At 38.3% G+C, this 24,196-nt stretch overlaps 1 protein-coding gene across 4 annotated transcripts in view; it reads right to left on the bottom strand.

Moving 5' to 3' along the window:
• The window catches only part of NOL4 (nucleolar protein 4), a 186,038-nt gene that overhangs the window by 132,124 nt on the left and 29,718 nt on the right, over positions 1-24,196 (bottom strand). For all 4 annotated transcript variants that reach the window (XM_052704404.1, XM_052704402.1, XM_052704405.1 and 1 more), the window contains exons 2-5: positions 19,450-19,599; positions 8,994-9,105; positions 8,373-8,485; positions 4,335-4,467 (exon numbers count right to left, since the gene is read on the bottom strand). In XM_052704404.1, the coding sequence (XP_052560364.1) occupies positions 4,335-4,467; positions 8,373-8,485; positions 8,994-9,105; positions 19,450-19,599 (508 nt within the window). The remainder of the gene's footprint in view (positions 1-4,334; positions 4,468-8,372; positions 8,486-8,993; positions 9,106-19,449; positions 19,600-24,196) is intronic.

The following is a 24,196-nucleotide window of genomic DNA, read 5'->3' on the forward strand; positions in this document are numbered from 1 at the left end:
CGTACTGTGGAAAGCCTGGCAATGTGAACATGCTGGGGAAAGAGCATCAGCATGATCCAAATGACCACAAACTACCTGAATGCAGTTGTCCATCACATTACAGTACTATTACACCACATTGACAACTGGGAAAAGCTTATTCCTAATTTCCTCATCTAAGATCACAGTAAAATTCCTGTCAAATACTGAATCATAACATTTTGCTATAGCAATCTCCTACAAGCACAGTCTCTATACAGTGCCTGTGAGGGGGAGCTCTATATGTTTAGAAGTATTTATCCAACTGCATCGTTTTCAACTAACTGTATTAAAGAGAAACCCTCCACTCAAATCCAAACGAAAGCATTAAAATGCTTTGCTGCACTTCAGTAGAATTAAAGATACTGTAAATAGAAGGATTCTCCATCTTGCACTAAGTTATAGTCAAATAGACTCATACTATATTCAGTGCTATATTCAGTGGCTCATAGCATAAAGCATAACATTTGCTCCTTATTACTTCTAGTTGTACATGTTCTCTACCAAAATAAATAAATAAATAAATAATTTTTTTTAAGGTTCAAGCGCAGAGCTCCTAATAAAATAAAAAAAATAAAAAACAAAACCAAAACAAGCTCCTTTATTTCAGATTCAGTTGCCAAATCCTGTCTGCTGCCCACACTCTTGAACAGGAGCAAAAACGTTTTGATCCAGCCACATCCAAGAGCATTTCTAGAGCATTATTAGGAAAAAGCAGAATTAAAGCCATCCCTCAAGATGAAGCTTTGCCTGCAGATAGCCAGAATGCAGCACTCACCCTAAGAACAAACTTAGGACAAAAAAGACATAGCATGTTATAGGGAAACAAAGTGAAGAGAAGACAACCAGAATAGGTGAATAAGAAAATAGGAGCAACTAAGGGAGCAAGTGCAAAAGAGAAAGGCACACTTCAGCAATTTTCAGCCATATAAACCAGCTGGCTGCTAGGGAAAGCAGATCCCGGGGACTGGTAACCAGATAGCCCTACCCTACTCGCAGCTGGGGAACGAACCAATTGCAAATTAGAGCTGCTTTCCTTCTCCAACTCCCCAGGGAAGAGCAGCAGCTCTTTTCCAACTCCTCCCCCACAGTTGCAGCAGCCCTGCAGGTGCTCAGGATGCTATTTTCAGCCATCCACTAGCAGGTGTGACTCAGGGTTCTGTTGTTTAAAAGCATTCAAAGGCCAACTTGAAGTGGGAATTCTCTTTCACAGTATTGTTGTGTATTCACTATTATGTGCAAAATATATTAGCTCTCCCTATTTTTAATTTTTTTCATTCACTTTTAATCTACTATTCTTTATACAGTGAATCTCACAAAGCTTTGGCACGTTTGCAGAGCTCAGGATTTTTATGCAGTACCTACACCCATTTTTAGTGCAACACCCAATCTGTTACAAGCAAATACACACTTTCCCCTTCTGTATCTTCTCTCAGCAGTCTTCCTGCTGACCATGATATTTCTGGATGCAGAAGTCTATCACTTTCAGCCCATAATGTGGGTGGCTCTTGTAATTGCCTTTATTCTACTTAGGTTAAAATGACCTAACCATGAGAAAAAGAACACAGTGTACTAGACTAGACATTGTTGAGAAATCGGAGGTCAAATTTTCTAGTATGAGCTCTGCAGTGGATTTCCAAATACCTGATTGAATATGGTGCAGATATAGCCCCAGATAAGAAGGTATGTAAACACCTTGTTTTCTTTCGTGTTTATAGTGTCAGCATGCTGCTGTGCTCTGATAACTGACCTGGAGAGGGTATCTTCTTTTAAACCCCAGTGGCATGGTCAGGCCCACTATGCATTCCCCTAGAGTACACCAACTCCGTGTATATCATACCATTAATCAGTTGAAATCCACAGGAAGAGAATGATAGATATCCCAAAATATTCTTAGGCCATGTTAGATGAAAGGCCATGTAAACACACAGTGACAGCATGTGCAACCTCTGGCCACTGATGATCTGTCCTTAATCCAACCCAAGGCAGCAGTGATTCCCATTAGCAGACCGTTACCCCAGTGAGAGCACACTTGTGGCAGCAAAAGATGTGTGCTCTCCTGTTCCACCACAGGGACCATTCCTAGCCTTGTATGCACAGAAAGTCACACACAGCGGTAAACTTCCACCTGCCAGAATGCAGCAAACGTGTTTCAGATAAACCAGACACCAGGTGTCTTTACAGGCAGACTTAATCTGGTGGCTGACGTAAACTCTCACAGACATATAAAATAGCTTGAGGGAAAGGGAGAGGAATCACTTTATACACACGCATATGCACTTAAGTCCTAACTTCTGTGAGCATGCACCGTAATTGTGTACATTTGGGAAATTTTCAGTAAAAACTGTGACAGCAAAAAGAACACTGCTACTACATTGACTTTTCCCCTTTGTCTTCCCTCCTTCCAGTACCGTTTCCTTCCCTATGTTCCAGTGTTCACTGATTTCTTCTAATCTTCTTCTCTTCCTGCCCTCTGCTATTTTTCCTTTTTCCTCTCCTTCCCACAATTTCTTTCAGTTTCTCCTTCAGCTTCTTCTTGCCTATCTTGAAACACAGTTCTGCTACAACCACCGTCACTCAGGTTTGCAACTTGGTGGCATCAAAGACCGGAAAACCATGGCAGGAAGAGGTGTTATTCCAAATTTCTTTATCAGAAAATGTTTTAGTCAGAAGAAACAGCAAAATAAATAGGATTGCTTTAGGAAGGTGAGAAAGCGCCATTTGGGAAAAGAGGAAAAAAGCAGAGAGATTTGATGCAATTCTGTACGATCACACTACCTGTAGATCAAATCACAGTGCATTTGTTTGCCACAGGTATTAAATGGAAAGTGACAGATTTTCAGCATTTTATCATTCGTACATATGTTCTGCTATGATCAGATGTACTGCATGACTCTTGTTGAAGAATGCATTAACACCTGTGTGACAGGCATTTCTCCATAGGTTGTTGCACTGTAATTTCTACCTCATGTACATACGTGTACATGCACTTAATTACCTATTAAGAAATATTTCATATGAAAACATATTATTTATGTAAACAGTAACCTCTAAAACAGTTTTTCACCCAAAGCCAGACACATAAACTCAACAGTTTCCAAAGTATCTTTGAAAACTCTAACTTAGCAGTAGTATGTCAGACTCCAACAGCAAAGTGAATTATCTTCCCCTAGTCCTGGAGTGCTGCTCCTTTAGTCAACATACTTGCACACATTTTGTGATAATTTAAAGACACCAAGAGAAAAAGTGGCTGTGGTTAAAATCTGGCACAGGAAATTATCATAAACTTCTCAATATTTTTTTTTGTCTAGAAAGTGACATAGCAGAAGTTCCTGCCCTTGACCAGATCCTGTCAGCCTCAATGCAACACACGCGTTCTTACCCACAGAACTTACAAGCTAACAACTGATGATGATGCTTTAAGTGGAAAAAATCCAACTTAACTGTCAAATTCCACATACTTCTTGTCCGAGAAATGTAAGCATTTCTAAGTTGACACACATATTTAGGAAACTATGGCATAACAAGTACAGAATATCATGTTATATTTAATAGCAATAGAACAGATCTGCACTTTGGGTATTACTCCCTCCCGTGCCACTGATGAATCACTGTAACAGTCTTTACAGGACAAGCTCTGTGTGAACTCCAAACCAAAGAGAAATCTGAGTCCAAACCAGGCAACAAAGAGTAAAAAAACACACCTCTGTTCACCTTTTGCACAAAATAAAACTTCTCTCTTTCACCAACTAATTAGCTTTATGTTACAACTAAACTAGAAATATTAACATTCAGATTTATAATGCTGTTGGTTTTATTTTCTGCACATCTGTTTCCCTGTTGGAACTTGTCTTTTATACTCTTTTCTCTGAATAACACACCCAGCTCCTAGCTTTCAAACTTCTCTTATATCCTTCTTCTTTCTTCCCCATTTCAACCAGCAAAAACAACTTTCTCAGCCTCTGGATTGCCCTGGAAAGGTTTCAGTTTCATTTCCTTTTATGTCTGTATAGAATCACACTTGGTAAATAAAAATAGTAAAATAATACTAAACAGTGGTCTAACCACTCACCTGTTGCCTAAGCAACAAATAAATTAACTTGGGAAAAAAAAAAAAAAAAAGAAAAAAAAAAGAAAGAAAGGAAAAAAAACCAACCAACTTAATTCTCTTCATGCTGAGACAAAGGGAACATATAGTTCAAATTACCTAATGAAACACACTATAAAGTGAAGGACACAGCAGGTACTAAATGAAAGCACAGAACGGGAAGGAGACAAGACAATAGCACATTTTCTGTATGAAAGGAGAGCCTTACCATCCTGCTGGCCCTGGAGATTCTGAGGACTTTGCATTCTTTCTTCAAGATTTGAGCTGAGGTCAGAGTTCACAGCTGACATCCTCGTAGAGTCACTCATATCAAACTCATCACTTTCTATAGAGCTTTCATCCTATAATTTGAAAGTTTCAGAGACATGTCAGAAAATGCTGGATGCTGTTCAAATTGCATGTGAGGCTCACTCCATTTCCTTTGTCCCTGGCATGGAATATATTCATGCTAATGCTTGTGTACATAAGCAAACAAGCAGAGCACATAAAGAAGAGCAAAGAACATGCAGCACTTATGTGATATGTTAGTCTGACAAATGCAATTTGATCAACTATGACGACACTCCATTACCACACTCGTAACTGTTTCCATAGCATTTTGTAAAATAGGGTTGTAACTGGAGACCCCACGCAAAGTCCTTGTTACTCAAAACATGGTTGAGGAGTGTTCTCCATAGTCTGTACCTGAATTCCCTATTTTTACCAGGCAAGGCAGGTAACCCTGTGATTTTCACTTACAGTAAAACATTTCCAAATGATCTAAGAAGAATCCACAACCAAGTTCCCTCAATACAACTTCGCCCCTACACCACTATTATGTTTAAGGAAGCATCCGTGAAAATTTTGAAGACTGTTTATCATGCTCAAATGACTCAAAAGTCAGTGGAGAACTGAAGTAATACAATCACATGGGAATCACTTGAAATTTATTCTACCTCACATATCTTTTATATGATTTATCTATCAAGTCCAATTACAAAATCTCTACTAGGAATGATACAAGCGTGCAAAAAGTCCCAATCAGAAAGTCCCGTTACAAAACTGTTTGAGACCTAGTACAGAATATGTTTATATGCAGGGTTAACGTGTATATAGTACTTTTAACTTCACTCATTTCAGTCCCACTGCATCCACTCACAGATTAAAAATTTAGCTCTCATGAGTCTTGTTCTGAAAGCTGCAGTGGCAATTCAGAAACCTATGGCAATGTATTTTCAATAACAACTTTTCTGAAATAATGGCTCCTATTGTGAATAAAAGCCATTTAAAGAACATATAGAAAAAATAGTGTCCACTGAGGATTAAAATACTTTTCCAATTTATATGTTTTTATTATTATTATTATTTGCTTGGTTGTTGTTGTTTAATTAAAACAAAACTATCTGGCAGAACTCAGACTATTTTTATTTGGGCTGCTTATCAGAAGTGACCTAAAAAAATGGCAACATTTACAACAACTTTTTTTATTGTGCATTTACTGTGAACTGGTTTCTACAGATGCTAATATAGTTGCTTTCTTCTGTCTAAGCACTTGGACCTTAAGTCAGTTCATCTTGTGCATCTTAGTGTCATTTCCAGCTTGTGTGGGCATTTCTCTCATTTTTGGAAGCAAAATTTCCTGCAGTTGCATCTCTTGTTGAAAGAGGATGGCACTGCCAAATGCCATCCAAGAGTAAGAGAGGGACAATATGCAAGGTGATACTGCTCTGCACTATCACTCCAGGACAATGTCAAGTATTGAAACAAACATAGCTTGTTTCTAAAGTTCTAATTAAAAAAAAAAAAAGAATGGAAAAGAGAGGGATTCTCTTGTGGGCACTTTTTTACCTTGCCTGGATGGGGAAGGAAACACCTCAGCTACAGCACAGTAAATATCAGGAACATGAGAGCTGTGCAAAGCTGGTGGCCACCAAGCTCGTGCTCCAGACAGGCGGGGTCAAGATACACTGTGATCTGGTGCTGGGATTTAGCAGAAATGTGTGCTGCTTTCTCAAAGAGCGAGATCAGGACACAAATTTCTCCAGACCTTCTGGAACACTGTGACTCTGTTGAAGCACAGTGGTATTTCTCATTTGTCCCTGCAGGAGTCAGCAAGCAGTGGCTTTCATTTTCTAATTCTGAGGTTGGGCTATATATGTGGGCTGCCAATCAGGCAACTGATACTTGAATAGGTATAAAACAACACCACACATAGGCAGCCTGTTTGCCTATGGCAGTGTGTAGAATATCTCCACCTCACTCTATGAACTGTGCAGAACTTTTTGTACAGGCAGGTGTGGGGAGCAGAACTGGTGGCCACTGGCCTCTTTGTACCAGTTGCAGCACCTCTGTAAATTCCCACACGTAGATGAATTCTCCTTTTAGATTAAGCCTGTTTCCCTTTTGTTGATGGCCTCAGATGAAAAATGATGAATTGAGAATGAGAGAATTGGGAGACTTTCAATTGCTGTGCTGGCTCGTTGTGGCATCTAAGTTCACTCCAGTCTCAATTCCGCCCCCACCGTAAGAACAGAGATGTGACTGATGAAACCTTGGAAACAGAGCCTTCCTACAAACCCAAGCACAATTTCAAGTGCATGAATTCTTTCTGCTTTGCAACATAATATTTTCACTACCACTTCTTTCTCAGTGTAACAAATGCATAGTCCAGAGCAAAAAATAAATTCTTAGCAAAACTGCTTTGAGAAAGGACATAAATTATTATCTTGAGGACTTCCTTTGTTTCCAGGAAAATATAACATGACTAAAATGTATTAAAAACTACTTTTCTCTTCATTAAAACAGTACTGCAAATATTTCATACACAGTGAGATCAGAGCTACAAAACTGAGCCAAGCAGGGAGATACCAAGCAATGCTGCTTCCTGCTGCCCCTGTATCTTTGTCACTGGTTCATCTAGATGAAAAAACAGTTTAAATATCAGTCATCAGGCCAGAAGGACTATACCAAAACATTTGGGCTATAGAGGCACTGTGGCAGATCGCCCTGATCCATCATGAGTGCCTGACCCTACTGTGGGATGAGTAACTGTCAAAGAGGGGAAGTGGGGAAACCAAAGAGTCCTTCAACCCCTAAGGCTACTACAGGGATAAAGCCTCTTACCTCCTGCTGCTTGGAATCCTGCTGTCAGATTCCTGTAAAGGGGCAGCACACAGAAGGGAGACTCCATAGTAGGGAAAGAAGACTAGGCTATATTTGTGAGTGAAGAACTCAGTAAGTGATCTCTACCCTTCACAATAAAATTTAAAAATAAAAATAAATAAATAAAACAGGCAAAAGTGAAACAAAGATTCCCAGTCTATGGGACACTGAATAATTCATACATCTCCACCAGTAGCCATTATCTACCTATTATGAAACAAAACCTAGCTGACTCCACAGAAGTCAAGAGTCAGTCGGAGTCTCTGACATAATCCAGCTGCTAAGGTTGTTTTTGGTTATTTTCTTTACTAAAAACAATCTTGTAGTCAGGCAGAAGGACACAGCATGTAGGGTTGCTTTTTGGCTGGCACGTGGCGGGGCTTCTAAATATTTGGCAGCTCAAATGGTAAATGAACACATTTGTAGCAAAATGAGTTTATTACAAATAACGTGATAGCTGACCTCCAATTGATGAAGTACTTCTTAAGATTCGAGAAAAATCGGAATAAATCACAGAAATTATTTTGAAATAAAATAACTGCAATTTGACTTAAGTTCTCCCTGAAGAAACTTAATAGCCTACTTTTTTCTTTTTCCCTTCTATTTTATTTGAAGTTTCATGAGAAAACTCTACTCTTATTTATCAATAAAGCAAGCTTTTTGCCTTAAAGATTGGACCTGATGTGGCTAGGGCTTCCCACCAAAATATATTGTATCTGGCTACTAACCTGGAGAGCATCATGGCATTCATTTCAACTGTAATTTTGTATTGCTTTCAAGAAGTAAACAATGAAAGTCACTCCTGAACATAACGCTAAGGCTATACTCAGCAGCCTCCCTCATCCTTTCTGGTCATTGAAAGGGCACCCTCAGGTTCTTTGAAGCAGTACAGCATATTACCATGGAAGGGCATTAAGTCGTGACATTTTCTCTCTGATTACTGATTACTTGCACACAGTCTTGGTTTGATATCCATCACTACTGTAGCAAATTATAAAGATGACATCGACATCAACTTTCAGTTCTGTTTCTTGGCTACCACAAAGACAAGCATCAAAGAATACATGAGAAAAGAAAAACAAACTTAAAAGATTTCAGTTTGTACCTCATCTTGCTGTGAATTTAGTAGCTGTAGCTTCATGTGTTTCATATAGGCCATAGTAATTGGCATATTGTAATCAATCATACTGGTCACCAGTGTTGGTGGTTTCCCATTATCTGTAATAAAAATATTTATTATGCATTATATGTTAGTTGTGGAGGCTACTTCAGCCTACTTTGCAGTCAAAGGCAGACAGTTATGTCATTCAGTTCTAACTTTGGCATTTTCAATTGCTTGTAGGCTGTGCAGATGGAAATCTCCTAAAGAAAAATGAAAATCAAATTCGAAACCTGAAAAGTGATGAGTTCTTCTATCCCAAATGACTACAACACATGCATCCTATCTATTCCTTATGTTTAAGCCTTCATATAAACATTTCCATTGCAAAATAAACGATTTCCTCCAGATAAAATCATTTTTTCTGTCAGGGGTGCATATGGTATTACACTCCATCCTTAAGCAAAAGCAGAAGATTCACTACCTTCCAGCTTAAGTAAATGAGATTATCTGACTTATTGAACTGTTCCAGTCTAAATTTTTATGAACCTTCACTTAAGCAAGGAAAATATAAATGGTATTAGAAATAAAATTACTTTACATCTCACTGTTTGACACTAAAACTACCTTTATGATCTGCTCCATCTGGGTTTAAATGCATTCTTTTCTGGCACTCTGAGCAACTCATTAGAAATCGTGTCACCGCTTCTCTCGGTAGGAAGGCATAGGTCTCTGAAATCTGAAATGAATAACAAAATATAGGTGTTATTATATAAGCTGATTGAACATGATTTAACAGAACTGATCATTACGTTTCCAAATAAGGCATATTTTCATATTCTGCCAGGAAGCACAATGAAAGCATGTTCTGCATACTATGTAGGATTTCAAGAAATATCTGTCCAATCTGCCTACTTATCATCTAATGGCTAATGGCAAAATTTCACTTATATCACTAGAACCTCATTTTCTGTTTATAGGTTTTTTTACAATTTCTTTTCAGCAAAAAGATTCATGCATAAATGGCATCCCATGGAGGATTATTTAAAAAAAAAAAAATCAAAAACACAACCTTTTGCTTATAACTAATAAAAAAAAATGTTTATCTTGCGTGCTCTATTAGTATTGTGACAATATGTAGACAGATATAGAAGCCTGTGTATGAGTGATGATAACACTCTCTTAGCAGTTCTAACTTTGTATTTCAATTTTTTGTGAAAATATTCTCAAAAAGCTTCTAATTTTGTATTTTAGGGCAAATAAATTATTGCCAGTTATAGAATTTAGGATTTACTCAAATTTAGAGATTCTGCTTCACCTGGAGATACCTTGCAACAGATTCTGTTTTTTTCCTTCTTTCACTATAATCACTCTTTCTAACCACATACTCAACATTTTAGATATGTATTATTATTATTCCTTTTTTTTTTTTTTTTAAACAAGAGAAGAAGAAGAATGTTTTTCTGTTTTTAAAAACTGTGTTTTTCCTGCTTTCTCAACAGAGATATATATATCTTTGTAGACATTTTTGCCTTGCTGAAAAGAACTTGGAGGGGAAGGTGCCAAGTTGAAAACGAGCCAATAGCATACTCTGATCACAGATAAAATAAAATTGACTACATTAAACATATGGCCAACAGATCAAGAAAAGTTAATATAAATCTCTACTCAGTGCTAGTAAGGTAGCAGCTGGAATACTGTGCATGGTTTGCCCCTCCACAGCTCAAGAAGGCATCCGAGAAGACTGAGTGGCAGGTCAAGAAAAGTTACCTGATTTGCACTTATGTACCTTTACTGTAAAACCTGCAGCAGGATTCAATTTTCTATCAAGAGGCTACATTGATCAAAGTCTACACAGGAAGTTCAGAAAGGCAGAGATGGGATGTAGGAAAGTATGCAGAAAGATGGAACGGACAAAATACTTTCTTTAAATGTATATAAATGGAATTAAATATGAAATGCTGTGCAATTCATTCAATGGTATTTCTCAAAAGGATGCTAAGATGAGGGCGAATGGCCTGTTTTATCTCACAGACATACCTTCTTGGCTGCTTGTCTATGTTGAAAGTTACACTTCCTAAAACTGCATGAACTGAAAGACTCTACCACTGATGAATTTAGTAAATAAGTGAATTTTATATTAGTGCTTCTTCTTGCAATATCAGCTTTGTCTATAAATATATGGGAAATCATGCATTGCAAAATAAGACTGTGAATTATACCATCCTGTTCGTGCCATTGTTGTTTGAGCTGTTTATTGCTACCAGGTTTTGTGTATACCATAAATCTTATCTGGGGGGACAGAAAACGGGATTATTATATGAGCAAAATTTGTTCTGTGTTGAGAATTGGTACAGATTTTCTCTGGGCTGAAACAGTTTATCTGGAAATGAAGGCAGTAGCTGAAACTCTTTTTAAATGGGAAATCCTACCAAAAAAGTTATTTCAGATAATTTTCCTGTTTTTTATGTCACAGAATAAATGTTCATTTACCTTCCTATATTCAGAAATATTGCTCATTCACAGTCCTTATGGAATATAAAATGATAGAACTTAAAATCAGCTAGAACTTATCATTAAGAAAATTGCTAAGTGCACGTATGCAACAACCTCTTTCTCATAACATTTAGCACATTTAGCACTGTATTGAAATTAATGGAGCTTACCCATGGATTCATTAGTTACCTGCATTTGATAGGAATGCTCCATTTATTCCAATCAAACATCTCTGTCAAAATTCCAGTTCTGCTCAAACAAGACAAAAATTCTCCATGGAAAGCAAGTGAGCTAAGTCCCAGATTCAATAGGTATGCTCCACTGTCTATAAGGGAACCAGGTTTTATAACTAAATTTATCCACATAGCAGATGCTTGTGTCTCCAACTTCCCACTGCAACACGGTTTTAAGGATGCCCTTCCATAAATAACATCAGTTTTCACCAACTTCCTCCCCTGTTTACTTTTGTAATTTGAATTAATCATTTACAGGCCAAGATTTCAGCTTGTTTAAATTGACGTTAAAACAAGAGACTCACAACTTTCCTTATTCTTGCTGCTTGAATATATACAAAGATCTCTTTTCAGTTTTCAGTACCAGAAAGATTTTTAAAAAACAACCCTCACACCTCAGCAATGCAGACTCCCTTTAGGTTTTCTCGTTGAAGAAGAGCATCTCTACTTCATGAAATGAAGATAATGGGTCGGTAACTCCAGCCATGCTCTGAACCAGCTGGCTTAGAACCACTAGCATCCTAAAAGCTCTCTAACCAAATCAGCACAAAGTTGAGCACGAAATTCTGTATTTTATTCCTCAGTCAAGCTTAATGCCTGTGCTCAAGTTTGGGCTTATGTATGTCATGGATTTGGCTTGCAGGTAGTTCAGAATAGAACCTGTAGACCAATGAGACTTTGTAACTAACTATATAGAAATACCTTAGTGGTCTGACTTCATCAGGAAAAAATGTTTTTCTGTCCTCTGTTCTATCTGAAAGAAAGCAATGGTGACTCAGTCCTCATTGATGCAGTAAATTCTCACTGCCTTCAGTGGCAATGTTCTTCTCAAGGCCATTAGCTAACAAAAACTATAGCCAGACCATCTCATTTAGTGATGCCCTGCAATCGAAGAACAGTGTTGTACTGCAATTCCATTAAATAAAAAAACTAAAATAATTTTTTTAAAAAATTAAAATTTTAAGAAAAAAAGGTCAGAAAAGTGAATTGAATTGGGAGATATTACATGATTTACATCCACACACTTATGGCGCATATTTTTTGTATGATTTACAGGAAACTGGTCATTACCTCTATCAATCAGAGAACAAATAGTGTTGATATATCATACTTAAACATCCCAGAATTTATCTGATTGACCATATTGATAAAATATGCCAGAGTGCACCCAAAGAGGGTGGATTAGATTGGATAACTTGGATTTCATTAAAAACAAAAAATATTTTTTTTTCAAATGTGATTCATTAAAGTAGCTTTATGTGATTCTTTATTCTTACAGCTGATTTTATTATTATATGTCTTCTGTTCTTTCATAGAAACACTTTATGTTATATCTGGATGTATTCCTTGTCATGGACAAACCAGAAAATAAGCACATTCTAGCAGGTGAATGTTTAAGTGTTGTGTGCTAGATATAGCTACCACAGTTGATCGCTTTTTACACTGTAAAGGTAAAAATATACAAAGAAGAAACTAGACATTAAGCTAGGAGTGCTATAAGGTTGTATTCAGTTTGCCCCCAGAAGTTACAGTCCATGAAAACCTACATATATTTTTGTTATAACTCTTAACACAGAGGGAAATAAAAACAGAATTGACATCAGTGGCTTACAAGTCAACGTTTTTATAATCTTAATCTACTGCACATAAAAACCCTACACTATAGTAGATTTTGACAAAGAACCACAGAGTCATTAAGGTTGGGAAAACCACTAAGTTCCCCTAGTCCAACCATCAGCCATCCCCACCATGCCCACTGACCATGTCCCTCAGCGCCACATCCACACGGTTCTTGAACACCTCCAAGGACAGTGACTGCACCACCTCCCTGGGCAGCCTGTTCCAATACCTCACCATGCTTTCTGAGAACTTTTTCCTAACCTGAACCTCCTCAGCACAGTTTAAGGCCATCACCTCTTGTCCTCTTGCTAGTTACCTGGGAAACCAGGCCAACTCCCACCTTGCTACATGTGGGGGGACCATTGTATCCCCCAGAGGACATATATCAAGCCTTTCCAAATGTGATCCAACAACAAAAGCCTTCTAAGTCTGGAATTGGTCTACATCCTATCTATTGGATCCCATGCAGAATTAGAAGAGGGAATTAATCCAGTAACTGAGCACGTAATCTGATTCATATTGGAGCTAAGTGAAGTATGCCCTAACTATCCATGAGAACAAAATTGCCTTCCCATTGCATCACTGCAGGCAGAGAAAATGGGCAAAGTGAACTTCATGTTCCCCAGTGTTCAGATGATTTAAGTGCACGGTGTTGTGAAGAGAAAGCTCTCAGAGCTCCATTTTTATTTGGAAAATTAACAAGCACTAAATTGAAGGCAGATTTTAGGACACATATGGCAGAGTAGGAAAGACAAGTGTGAGGAGAGAGAGTGAAATATTGCAAGTGAACCTATTAACCCCTAAGGAATTAACACAGAGAATGTATGTGTAGTCTGGAAGATATGATGTGTCAGAAATGAGAGAATTTTTGTTGTGCATGTATATGTTTTTAATTAAGGATGATGAGGAAAGGGAAGATGATCCAAAGAAAAATTGAAAGAGGAAAGAGAGACATGTAGGGAGAAGAAAATGACAATCTGTCCTGGGCCAACAGCCATCAAACCAGGTGGCAGAAATTGGTTTCTTGATGACAGGAGTGCAAGCCAGACAAGGAAAGTCCTTTCCTCACTTCAGCAAGAGGTCAGGATAGAAGACTGACGTAGGAAAGCATATATATTATTGCTGAGAGTTTTATCAAGAACTCTCTACCCTGATATATTGGGAAGAATGTTTTTCTCTCTCATACACAACTTCACCTTCACAACTCCACTTCCTCCCTACATAACAGGACTATCTTTCTGAGAGGGGGGGAATGCGGAGCATTTGTTAGCTGGTTCTCTGCCAGGGCACTCAAAACTTGTCCTTTGGAAAAAGGGAAAAAAAAAAAGAAAAAAAAAAAACCAGAAACAAGACAGAAGGATAAAAGTGCACAGGGCTTGGATGTTTCACCTTGCACAAAGGACTGGTGCAGATACAAGTATGTTAGTGTGTTAAGACCCTGCATAAACCTCATATTCTTCTTCTTTCCCAAGCACAGTTTAGCCCTGGATGGAGACCAGCTAGGCTGCAAACTTTCTTAATTCTACTTGATCGAGGAAGTTGTACTGGAAGGAAATGATGTTATTCATAATGTGACCTGTCAAAAAATTCTTTCCAGGGAAAACACATTCAGTGTGGTGCTTAGAGGAGATTTGTAAACACATTCTTTGTTCAAGAGTGGGAAAAAGTCACTTTGTGTTTTACAATTTGAAGAATATTTTTCTTAGTTTGACAGAACAACATCCATTAATGCAAGAACTGGATGAAGAACAGGACTCCAGATACTCCCCGTACCTAATAGACTCCTGTTTTTCCTCAGATGTTATATATTTATGTACTGTTTCTGATGAGTCTTGCCTCTAGCTACTTTCCCTTGACACATCAGTATGTCCCACAAGTTTTACAAGCCTACTTCTCTTCCAGCTCATCATTCTGCTGCTCTTTCTTCATTCATGGGCTGGGAATTTTATTAACCAACCCATTTCTCCTGAAACCCTTGCTTACAACTCAGGCTCATTGCTGCAGTGTTTCATGGTGTTGCACTGTTGGCAATGTAGGCTCAACAGGCAGACATTAGATCATTATTCACATGTAAAAATATTCAAGTACATGCAATTTCAAGAGTTTAAGGTGGCTGCAAGACCTATGCAATCTATTCTCAAGTAGACACTTAATTACAGGAAATTCTCCAGATGTAATACACAAAGGTGAGGCATTTACTCTTCATAGTTTATTGTTAAAAATGTCATAAATACATATATAGTTATAGATATAGATAGATATACAGTACAACTGCTGTCCTTGGCACCAAGGAACACACTCCTTTCCCATTCCCAGCCAACTGTACTCCTGCTGAGCCAACAGCTTGGCCTGACCTTGTGTCCCATAATCCTGCCTTGTGCAGGAATTATCTCCCTCAAGGCCCTCCTGTTTGTAAACTTCCTTGGGAACTGTAGAAATAATCAAAATTACTCTGATGAATTTCAATACTGCAACACTCTGGATATAATTTAAAGGCATGACAACTCTTGATTTCATTTAACACGTCTAAGTCAAGACTTTTTTTACTAGTAGAAGTCTACCTACAGCTATGCTGGCAAAGAACATAGCCTATCAATCTTATATTGTATACAAGTCAAGCATGAGCATGAAACCTGCTAGTTAAATGGGAAGTGCACTTTTTTATATGTATTTTCAAGGTTACTCTACCAAATCATCTACACAGAATTTGTACAGTTCCCTTCTCACGCGTTAGTGCACGGAGAAGAATAGAATGGGAACTCATTCTAATCTTGAATATTGAAGCACAGATCCTTTCTTAACTAATCTGTAGGAACCGTGCCAAGAAAACTTAAATTTTGAGTTTGGTACATTGCTGCACCATGAAAATGTAAAAGTTCCCTTCCAATATGTTGCTTTTTTAAAATTACCAAGCACCATCTCCTATGTACCTACCTGTGCAGCATCTCCATAGAAAGTTCCACAGAAATCAGTTGCAAAAACACCAGTGACACAGTTGACATTAACAACTCACTTAAGATTACAGAGTTGGTAATTGAGTTTGTAAGCTGTTCTGAACATATTTTTAGAGAGAAATACCAATATCTTTGAGTACTCCAGCAACTGGGGGGGGACACTATCAAAAATGAAGAAGACTCTACCAACTCCAAATTTGTTACTCCATATAAATGCGAACAGTGGTAAATTAAATTACTTCTGACAATTTAATTACCTTTCTAACCATGGTTGAATACTATTCAAAGTCTTGAATAAAGCAGTTTCTCAAATGAAAATAGTGACTCGTGCATATATAAGCAAATTAATTACTCAAAATTACTATACTGCAATTCTTAGAGCTGTGCCATGTATGTTTTTTTTAGAAATACTTGGGTATGAAAGATATATGTATTACAGAAGTTTAGCAATTGTTAGCAAAAATGTGGCTTTCTTCCCATCATTTTTTCTGTTGAGACATTCTAGTTGTCCAGTCAGTGAGCAAAAGCAATGTGATCATCACATGCCAGGAATTATGAATAACAAATAGCAATTCATAGAACCATAGAATGGCTTGGATTGGAAGTGACTCCGAAGATCATAAGTTCCAACCCCACCTGCCAAAGGCAGGGTTGCCAGCCTACAGATTAAGTATTAGATCAGGCTGCCCAGGGCCCCATCCAAACTGGCCTTAAAAACCTTGAGAGAAAGGGCATCCACAGTCTCCCTGGGCAACATGTTCTAGCACCTTACCACTCAGTAAAAAATTTGCCCCTTACATCTAACCTAAATCTCCCTTCCTTTAGTTTAAATCCATTCCCCCTTGTTCTATCACTATTTACCCATATAAAAAGTTTATTTCCTTCATGATTATAAAGTCCCTTTAAATATTGGACAGCTGCAATGAGGTCTTCTCACATTCTTCTCTTCTCCAGGCTGAACAAGTCCAGCTCCCTCAGCCTGTCTTCATAGGAGAGATGCTCCAGCCTCTGACCATCTCCATGGCCCTTCTCTGGACCCTCTCCAGCAGCTTCTCATCTTTCCTGTATTGGCCCCACACATGGATGCAGATGGGGCCTCATGAGGGCAGAATGCAGGGCTACTTTCACTTCCCTCGCCCTGCAGGGACCCCTCTTCTGATGAAACCCCTGATACCATTGACCTTTCCAGGCTGCAAGTACACACTTCTGGCTCATTTTAGGTTTTTCATGAACCAGGATCCCTAACTCCTTCTCAGACAGGCTACTCTCAAGGATTTATTTTCCCAATTTGTATACATATCTGGGATTACCTCAACCGCAGTACAAAACCTTGCACTTTGCTTTGTTGAACCTCATTAGGTTCATGAGGGTCCATCTTTCAAGATCCTTCTGGATGGCAACCCTTCCTTCTGCTGTATCAGCTGCAATTGTAGAGATGAAGCGCCATCCCTGTAAAAATTGTTCACTCAAACTATTTGCTGAATGCTTATGCATAATATATACATTCACAGAAGTCAAGGATGATTCACTTTTGACTTGTGAATAAAGAAGCAAGACTAAATTAATCATGTTTCCAATTCACTTAATAAAATTAAGATCTGCCAAAATATTTCTGTTTGATTTATAAAGCTCTTAGGGTATCGTTTTTACAAGATTATTAATCAAGACACTACCTCTTTACTTCTGCTGCATCACAGAAGGAGATACTGTGTGGCTTTCTGGAACAGACTGACACTACTGCGTATCATTTTTAGTGAGAATATTTTCATTGACAGGGCCAGTAAAGCAGCATGTGCTCCCCTAGTTAGTCTGCAAGAGTTTGAGGCCAATTTATTTAGCCTAATTCTTATCTTGGGACAGACAGCAAGAATTCATATTAGTTTGTTCTGGAGTCTTTTTTTCTTTCTTTTTCCTTATACCTGTATCTTATTCTACAAACTTTGTGACCTATACATTTGAACAGCTTACCAAAGTAAAACAAAACAGAGACAAAGGTCAACTTTTCTAATGCTTTCTAAAACACAAGACCAAGTATCAAAATGGCTGAGGTGACAGATGAAAATTAATTTAGACAGTTTGTGTTTGTTAATGCTGAAATATCACTCCAAGCCATACAAAGCACACCCAGATGACTGCTGTCTTCCTTTATACGACTATGTTGAGGTCAATACAGCTGGGAACAAATTATGAGAAACCTTGCCAGGAGCTTATCACACAACAAACTGTCTGAAATGGACAATAAATAAAATATATTTGTGAAGGGATTCAAAGAGAAATAGTAAAGATTGTTATATACCTGAAAAAATAGTAATGGAGAAACAGTTATTTCTTACAACTAAAGTTTGAGATGTCAGAAAACTAGAGTGCCCACACATTTGCTGGCCTTTCGCTAAAAAATGGTTAGAATCATTAGAATCATAGAATTCCTCAGGTTGGAAAAGACCTTAAAGATCATCAAGTCCAACCACAACCTAACCATGCTACCCTAACCCTAACAACCTTCTGCTAAATCATGTCTCTGAGCACCACATCCAAATGGTTTTTAAACACATTCAGGGATGGTTATTCAACCACCTCCCTGGGGAGCCTATTCCAGTGCTTAACTACCCATTCTGTAAATAAGTTTTTCCCAATATCCAAACTAAACGTCCCCTTGGGCAACTTGAGGCCATTTCCCTCATCCTGTCACCTGCTACCAGCGAGAAGAGACCAACCCCACTCTCGCTACAATCACCTCTCAGGTGTTTGAAGAGAGCAATAAGGTCTCCCTTCAGCCTCCTCTTTCCCAGACTAAACAGCCCCAGTTCCTTCAGTCACCCCTCATAGGGCATATTCTCCAAGCCCTTCACAAAGCCTTGTTGCCCTTCCTTGGACCTGCTCCAGCACCTCAGTGTCCTTTCTGTACTGAAGTGCCCAAAACTGAACACAGTACTCTAGGTGGGGCCTCACCAGTGCTGAGTACAGGGGCAGGATTTTTCTCCCTAGTCCTGCTCACCTCACCATTTGCAATGCAAGCCAGGATGCCATCGGCCTTCTTGGCCACCTGGGCACACGGCTGGCTCACTACTGATCAGCACAACTGCAGATCACTTTTAAGGTTAAGAGTTCTGTATTCAGGGTGACAATTCAAATTCAATTCAGGGACTCACCTTCGTGCCTCAGCCACCCTCCTGACACCCCCATCTCCACTGGGACCATCTGTGAAGGATATGTGTCCCAGGCAGGGTGGGAGCAGCTGTGGCATGAAAACTTCCAGAAATATACGAGTTTTCAAACCGTTAATCCATTAAGAATATTTAGTCAGCAGCAATAAATTACAAGGAAACTTCATATGTGGAAATACAACATTCCATTTAGCAAAGTTGTCTCAATACATTTTAAGTCTTCTTTCAGACTTCTTTAATTTAATAACAATTTGTTAATATAGTTATTTGAGAAAGTGTCAAGCCAGTATAGAAAATAATAAATTCTATTCTTCTACCAGTATGAGTAGAAGACAATGGATCTGAAGACAATGGATCTGGCCCAGGATCCAATGAGTAGGAAGTTTGGCCTTCCTGATTTCCAAACTGTATTTTGGCATGCATTCCTGAAGTGTCTCTGAAATAAATTTAAGGTTGAAGTTTGCAATACTAACCTAAGCGTGAAAAAAAACAAACAACAACAACAACAAAAAAACACCACAAATTGCATGTCATATGACTAAATCCAAATAATTGATGTGTTTAGAGACTGATGTTTACTTTTAGTTGGTTGTTTGTTGGGTTTTTTTGTACTTACTGCTTTATATGTTCTCTTCTGTCCAGCATGTTTTCTGATTTGTTCTCCATTAGGCCCAGTTTCAACATGCATGGAATAGATAATGTCAAAGAAATCTTCTACTACGGCTACCCGCCGTAAAGACAGCTTCTCATCTACACCTACTCCATCCTGGAAAGTAAAAAGAGAGAAGAAAAAAGATAAGGAGAGGATAAATAGGTAAATGGTGATCATTACAAGACACATTCTCCTTTTGTGACAGCAAGTTAAAGACCCTGCCATTGGGAACTGAAGGTCACCCACTCAGTGTATGTATGACAGGAAGACTAATGTAAAAAAGCTATATTATCAGAAGGATCGGATCATATGACACCATTCCCTGCAATCAGCTCATTTTGCCAGGCCAGGACACTTAGACTCTTGACAGTGATCTTTCACTCCAGTATTATAAAAATGAAACAAAAAGTACCCATGTTTCTTTCTCCAAATGCACAAACAACATTCAAAGGCATTCTGTACCACGTGGTACAGAAATGCATTATGTGGCTGTTAATAAGAATCAAAGTGCTTTTATCCTCTCATTTCCCTCCCAGTAAATCTGTACCTAGCATCTCATAAAGGTATTTAATAAAGGGTTCTAATTTGCAGGTGACAGAGCTGACTGTAATTATGAATACAAAGGAAGTTGTTACAAACAATTTACTGCCAGAAAGTCTGCTTGAAAATACACTACAAGAAGACATACCACAATATAAGGAAAAGAAAGGGATATTTTGGGGTTTTTTTTTTGTTTGTTTGTTTTGTTTTTTTACTCAGAGGTCAGATTGGTATGAGGGACAGAAAAGTGAAGTTTCTAAGCTGAAGACTTCTAAACAGAGAGAAGCCCCAGTGGCTCTGAAATTAATTACTACCTTTCAATTCAAGCCTTTAAATAGGACCATCCATAAGGGCTGGGTTTTTTTTCACAGCTGTCTATGGATTCAGTTCTAATGAAGAGGCAGGAGCTGGCACTCTTGGTTTTGTAGAGCAGGCAGCTATCAAGCAGGCTATGCTTTGTAATACAAGGTAAGTATAGGAGGAATAAAATGAGAATGGCCCATTCACTTGCAATCCATCACAATCTTTAAAGTTAGATCTCAGAAGGCAACAATGTCACTTAACCTTCAAAACCTAACACATTTGATAATGTCATTACTGCTGCTGTAAGTCATGCCACCAAAAAAAAACCAAACCAACCCTGATTTACATTCACCCTTTTGTAACAAAGCAAATGAAATTACTGCTGTTGTGACCAAATACAGACAAAAGATGAGAAATGAAAATACAACAATTGCATACAATTCCAAGTTGCTGCCCCCACTCTAATAACTTCCTGGTAATCCATTCCAGTAAGTTTGCTGGATGTGGACAACCACTATTTTTTTTCCTCACCATTTTATTCCAGCCCACATACTTTTATTTTTCACAAAGTTCATAGAAAGAACCCAAATAATCCCAATGGCTTCAAAGGATCTCCAGGGTGGCAACGGGGCACTGACACATCACTAGCAATGACAGAGAAAATATCAGTATCTCTACAGCATAGCTTTCTGCAAGTGCCTGATGGTATCAGATTAGGTGGTGTTGATACTTTGCAAGCTTGTGCTGTCCTTTTCCATCATGCCCCTGCTCTTCCCACCACTCTTCAAAGAAGTCCCCTGCCCAAAGCTAGATACTTTCTACCATCCATTCAGCAGTCTGTGCTCCCTGTCTCAGGAAAGCTGGAATGGAGCAGAACTCCCTGACATGCATGTTAAGAAGATTTCCATAGTCCTGCAAAGAAGAAGAGTGGCAGATGTGACTGTGTTGAGGATGGAGGAAAGGTGAGGAATTTACAGTCTCCACCAAAGATTAAATCCTCAGAGAGATCAGCTGGGAAGAAGAGCTCAGAGACAGTAGAGATGCTCCCATCCCTGAGAAGTCCCTAAAATTTCACTAACCACCTGCTCAAAAATTTTGTGGCATCATGCCAGGTTCTGGTATCAGCAGCATTAAGAATTTTCTTTGTATTGCTCTTCATTGCTGTGTATTATTTAAAAAAAAAAAAAAAAAAGTTTTAAAGATGGAGCCAAGACAAAAGCAAGATTTTTGCTGCTTTAATCTTTAGGGGAATTCACATGTGAGTTCTGCAGGGGGCCCATCCCTCTATCATTATTCTCACACCACCCAAATGGCTCAGTGGGATTCCTAATGATTTCAAATGCTCTTATTATGACGACAGTGTTATCTCACGCCGCTCTCAGAACTGTCAGAAGTTTGTAGTGTTGATTAACTGATAAAGATTTTATCTGCTTATTACTAATGAGTTTTGTTTTAGGAAACTTCCTATGGGGGAGCTCTCTTTTTTAATTAAAGAAAAATCCATTACAAGAATATTAATTTAAAACCTGAGATGCTATATCAGCAAAGCTGACACATACAAACATTAGGTATATATTCAAAGAAGAACCTCAAAATGGAAATTCTTTCTGCTGTTGTTGATGGCCGTAAGTGTAAGGTGTTCTTTTTTGGCAGTCCCCCTGCCCCTCCTTCACTGGTCTCTGAGACCCAAAGAGAGGTAAGCATGATATGAGTGTTCTTCAGGTTACGTTTCATTCAGCTGACTATCGCAGTAAGCATCACTGCAACTTTTAAAAATATAAAGAAGTAAGATCTGCACAAACTCTTTGTCATGCCCTTTAACTGAAATGCCAGAAAATGAATACAAACTTTGAAGATCTTGTCAGTCAGAAGTGATAGGAAAAAAAATGGTGTACGCAGAGTGGAAACTTCTTCAGGAGAGACAACACTATCACTTAGCAGTTACACTTGTTTTTCATCGTAAATGAATCTGGTTGGAGCTGGTCAGTGAATTGGTCAGGATTCATTCTGCATAGTGCTGCATAAGGTGATAAGGCAGACCTTGCTTCAGAAAGCCTGCAGTGTTAAAAAAGGTGCTGAATTGCCAGGAGCAGGCTGTTAAGTACATCTGGCAGTGCTCTGCAGAGACGTAAGCTCTAACTGCAATACACCAGATAAGTAACCTGAATGAGAATGAGATAGCTATTTACTAAGACTTTAGATATCCCAGCACTGACATTTCAGCAAGCAAAAATCTGGGCAAGTGCTACAACCCCAGACCTCCATATCAACCATAATGTCTCTGAAGTGGACGCAGTTGTATTGGACTTTCCCATCACATGCCATTACATTACACTTTTATCCTGAAATTGCTATTTGATAAAGGCATTAACAAAGCAGTTCTTTATAAGCTGGCTTTGGGTAAAATTTTCACAGTGCCTAAGGGGAAATTTTTTAGCCTCAACTAAGTCTAAAAAGAGACAAATGGGGGAATACATGATAATGCTATTCAGATGTCTGAAAGGCTATGAAATGTCCACAAGGGACAGGACAAGTAATAGGCTTAAACCACAGCAAGGGAGATTTACATTACACATTAGGAAAAGCTCACTATTGATGTGGATAGTCAAGTACAGTAATAGTTTGCCTGGGGAGGTTTGGGAATCTCTGTCACAGGAGGATTTTGAGACCAGGTTAGGAAAGTATCTGTCAGGAACAGTTTGAGTAAATCCTCTCTTGGATAGAACCAGATATTAATTGAGTCCCTTCTTGATAACTCAATAACTGAGAAACTCAAAGATCATTTTCAAAGTTATAAGAGGACTAACAGCTCTAGGAGAGCAGGAAAGATATTTATAAATCACTGGGGTATTTTTAGGCATCTTTTTCATCATGGCAAGAACTCAAGTTCCACTCTTGGAGTTGACTTAGGGATAGAAGTTCCACTATATGTTTCTTTTCAAAAATTGGACTTAGACTCTTAAATTTATTAGGTTGACTGTCATCCCATTTGTTTCAGCTATCCCAGAAGTATGTCCTTACTTTAAATCAGTTGTCTCACATTCCTCTCTGGTCAACAGTGTGACAATCACTACAAAGCACAATTCATCCTTATAGGAACTGAAACAGTTTCAATCTCTACCACAGCAGAGTTACTTAATTTTACTCTTTGCGTTGCAGATCTCATTTATGTTTATTCCTATGATCTTCCTATGTGCTTAGGATATAAATAAATAGACGTTCCTTTTCATTTTCAGCCCTACAAATTGAATGTGCAATCTGAGATTAAAGTTGTTCAATTTTGTTTAGATATGTACACGAAGAGTACTGTAATACACTTCTGGACAGTACTGATTTTACTGACAGTTATGCACCTCTCAAAAACTGCTGAGCATCCCTTTGAACAGTGATGCTTGAGGAGAGAGTCAGTCTCCTACATTGAGACGGGACCTGCAGGGCTAGCAAGAGTAAAGAGAAAAAAGGTTGCCAATGATCCAAAACTCCTAGCAAAGAGATCAAAAAGATCTATGAAATGATTGAATAAATAAATAAATAAATAGAACCCAGAAAGCAGTCGTTTTAGCAGTTAGCTGAATAAAAAAAGCCTTTAAAATTAAAGCTGACCAAAAAAAGGTTCTTGCTGTTTCTTGCTTGAGAACACCTGCTACATCTCGTGTTGAAGTTTCTTGGGGGAAACAGGACTCATAAAACATCCTCTTGCTTCATGAATGACTATAACTATCAGCATCTTTACAATGTTTGAAAAATATTCCTATAAAAATGTGACAGAAGGAAATAGCAAATAAAAGAATAGGCTTGGTTGGTAGTTCTATAAAAAATGCTCAAATCTAGAAAAACTTCTGCCGTAAACACATCAATGCCAGAAGCA

This window comes from Tympanuchus pallidicinctus, unplaced genomic scaffold (assembly GCF_026119805.1).
Source record: "Tympanuchus pallidicinctus isolate F22 unplaced genomic scaffold, pur_lepc_1.0 scaffold5, whole genome shotgun sequence".
In the NCBI taxonomy this organism is placed as follows: Eukaryota; Metazoa; Chordata; class Aves; order Galliformes; family Phasianidae; genus Tympanuchus; species Tympanuchus pallidicinctus.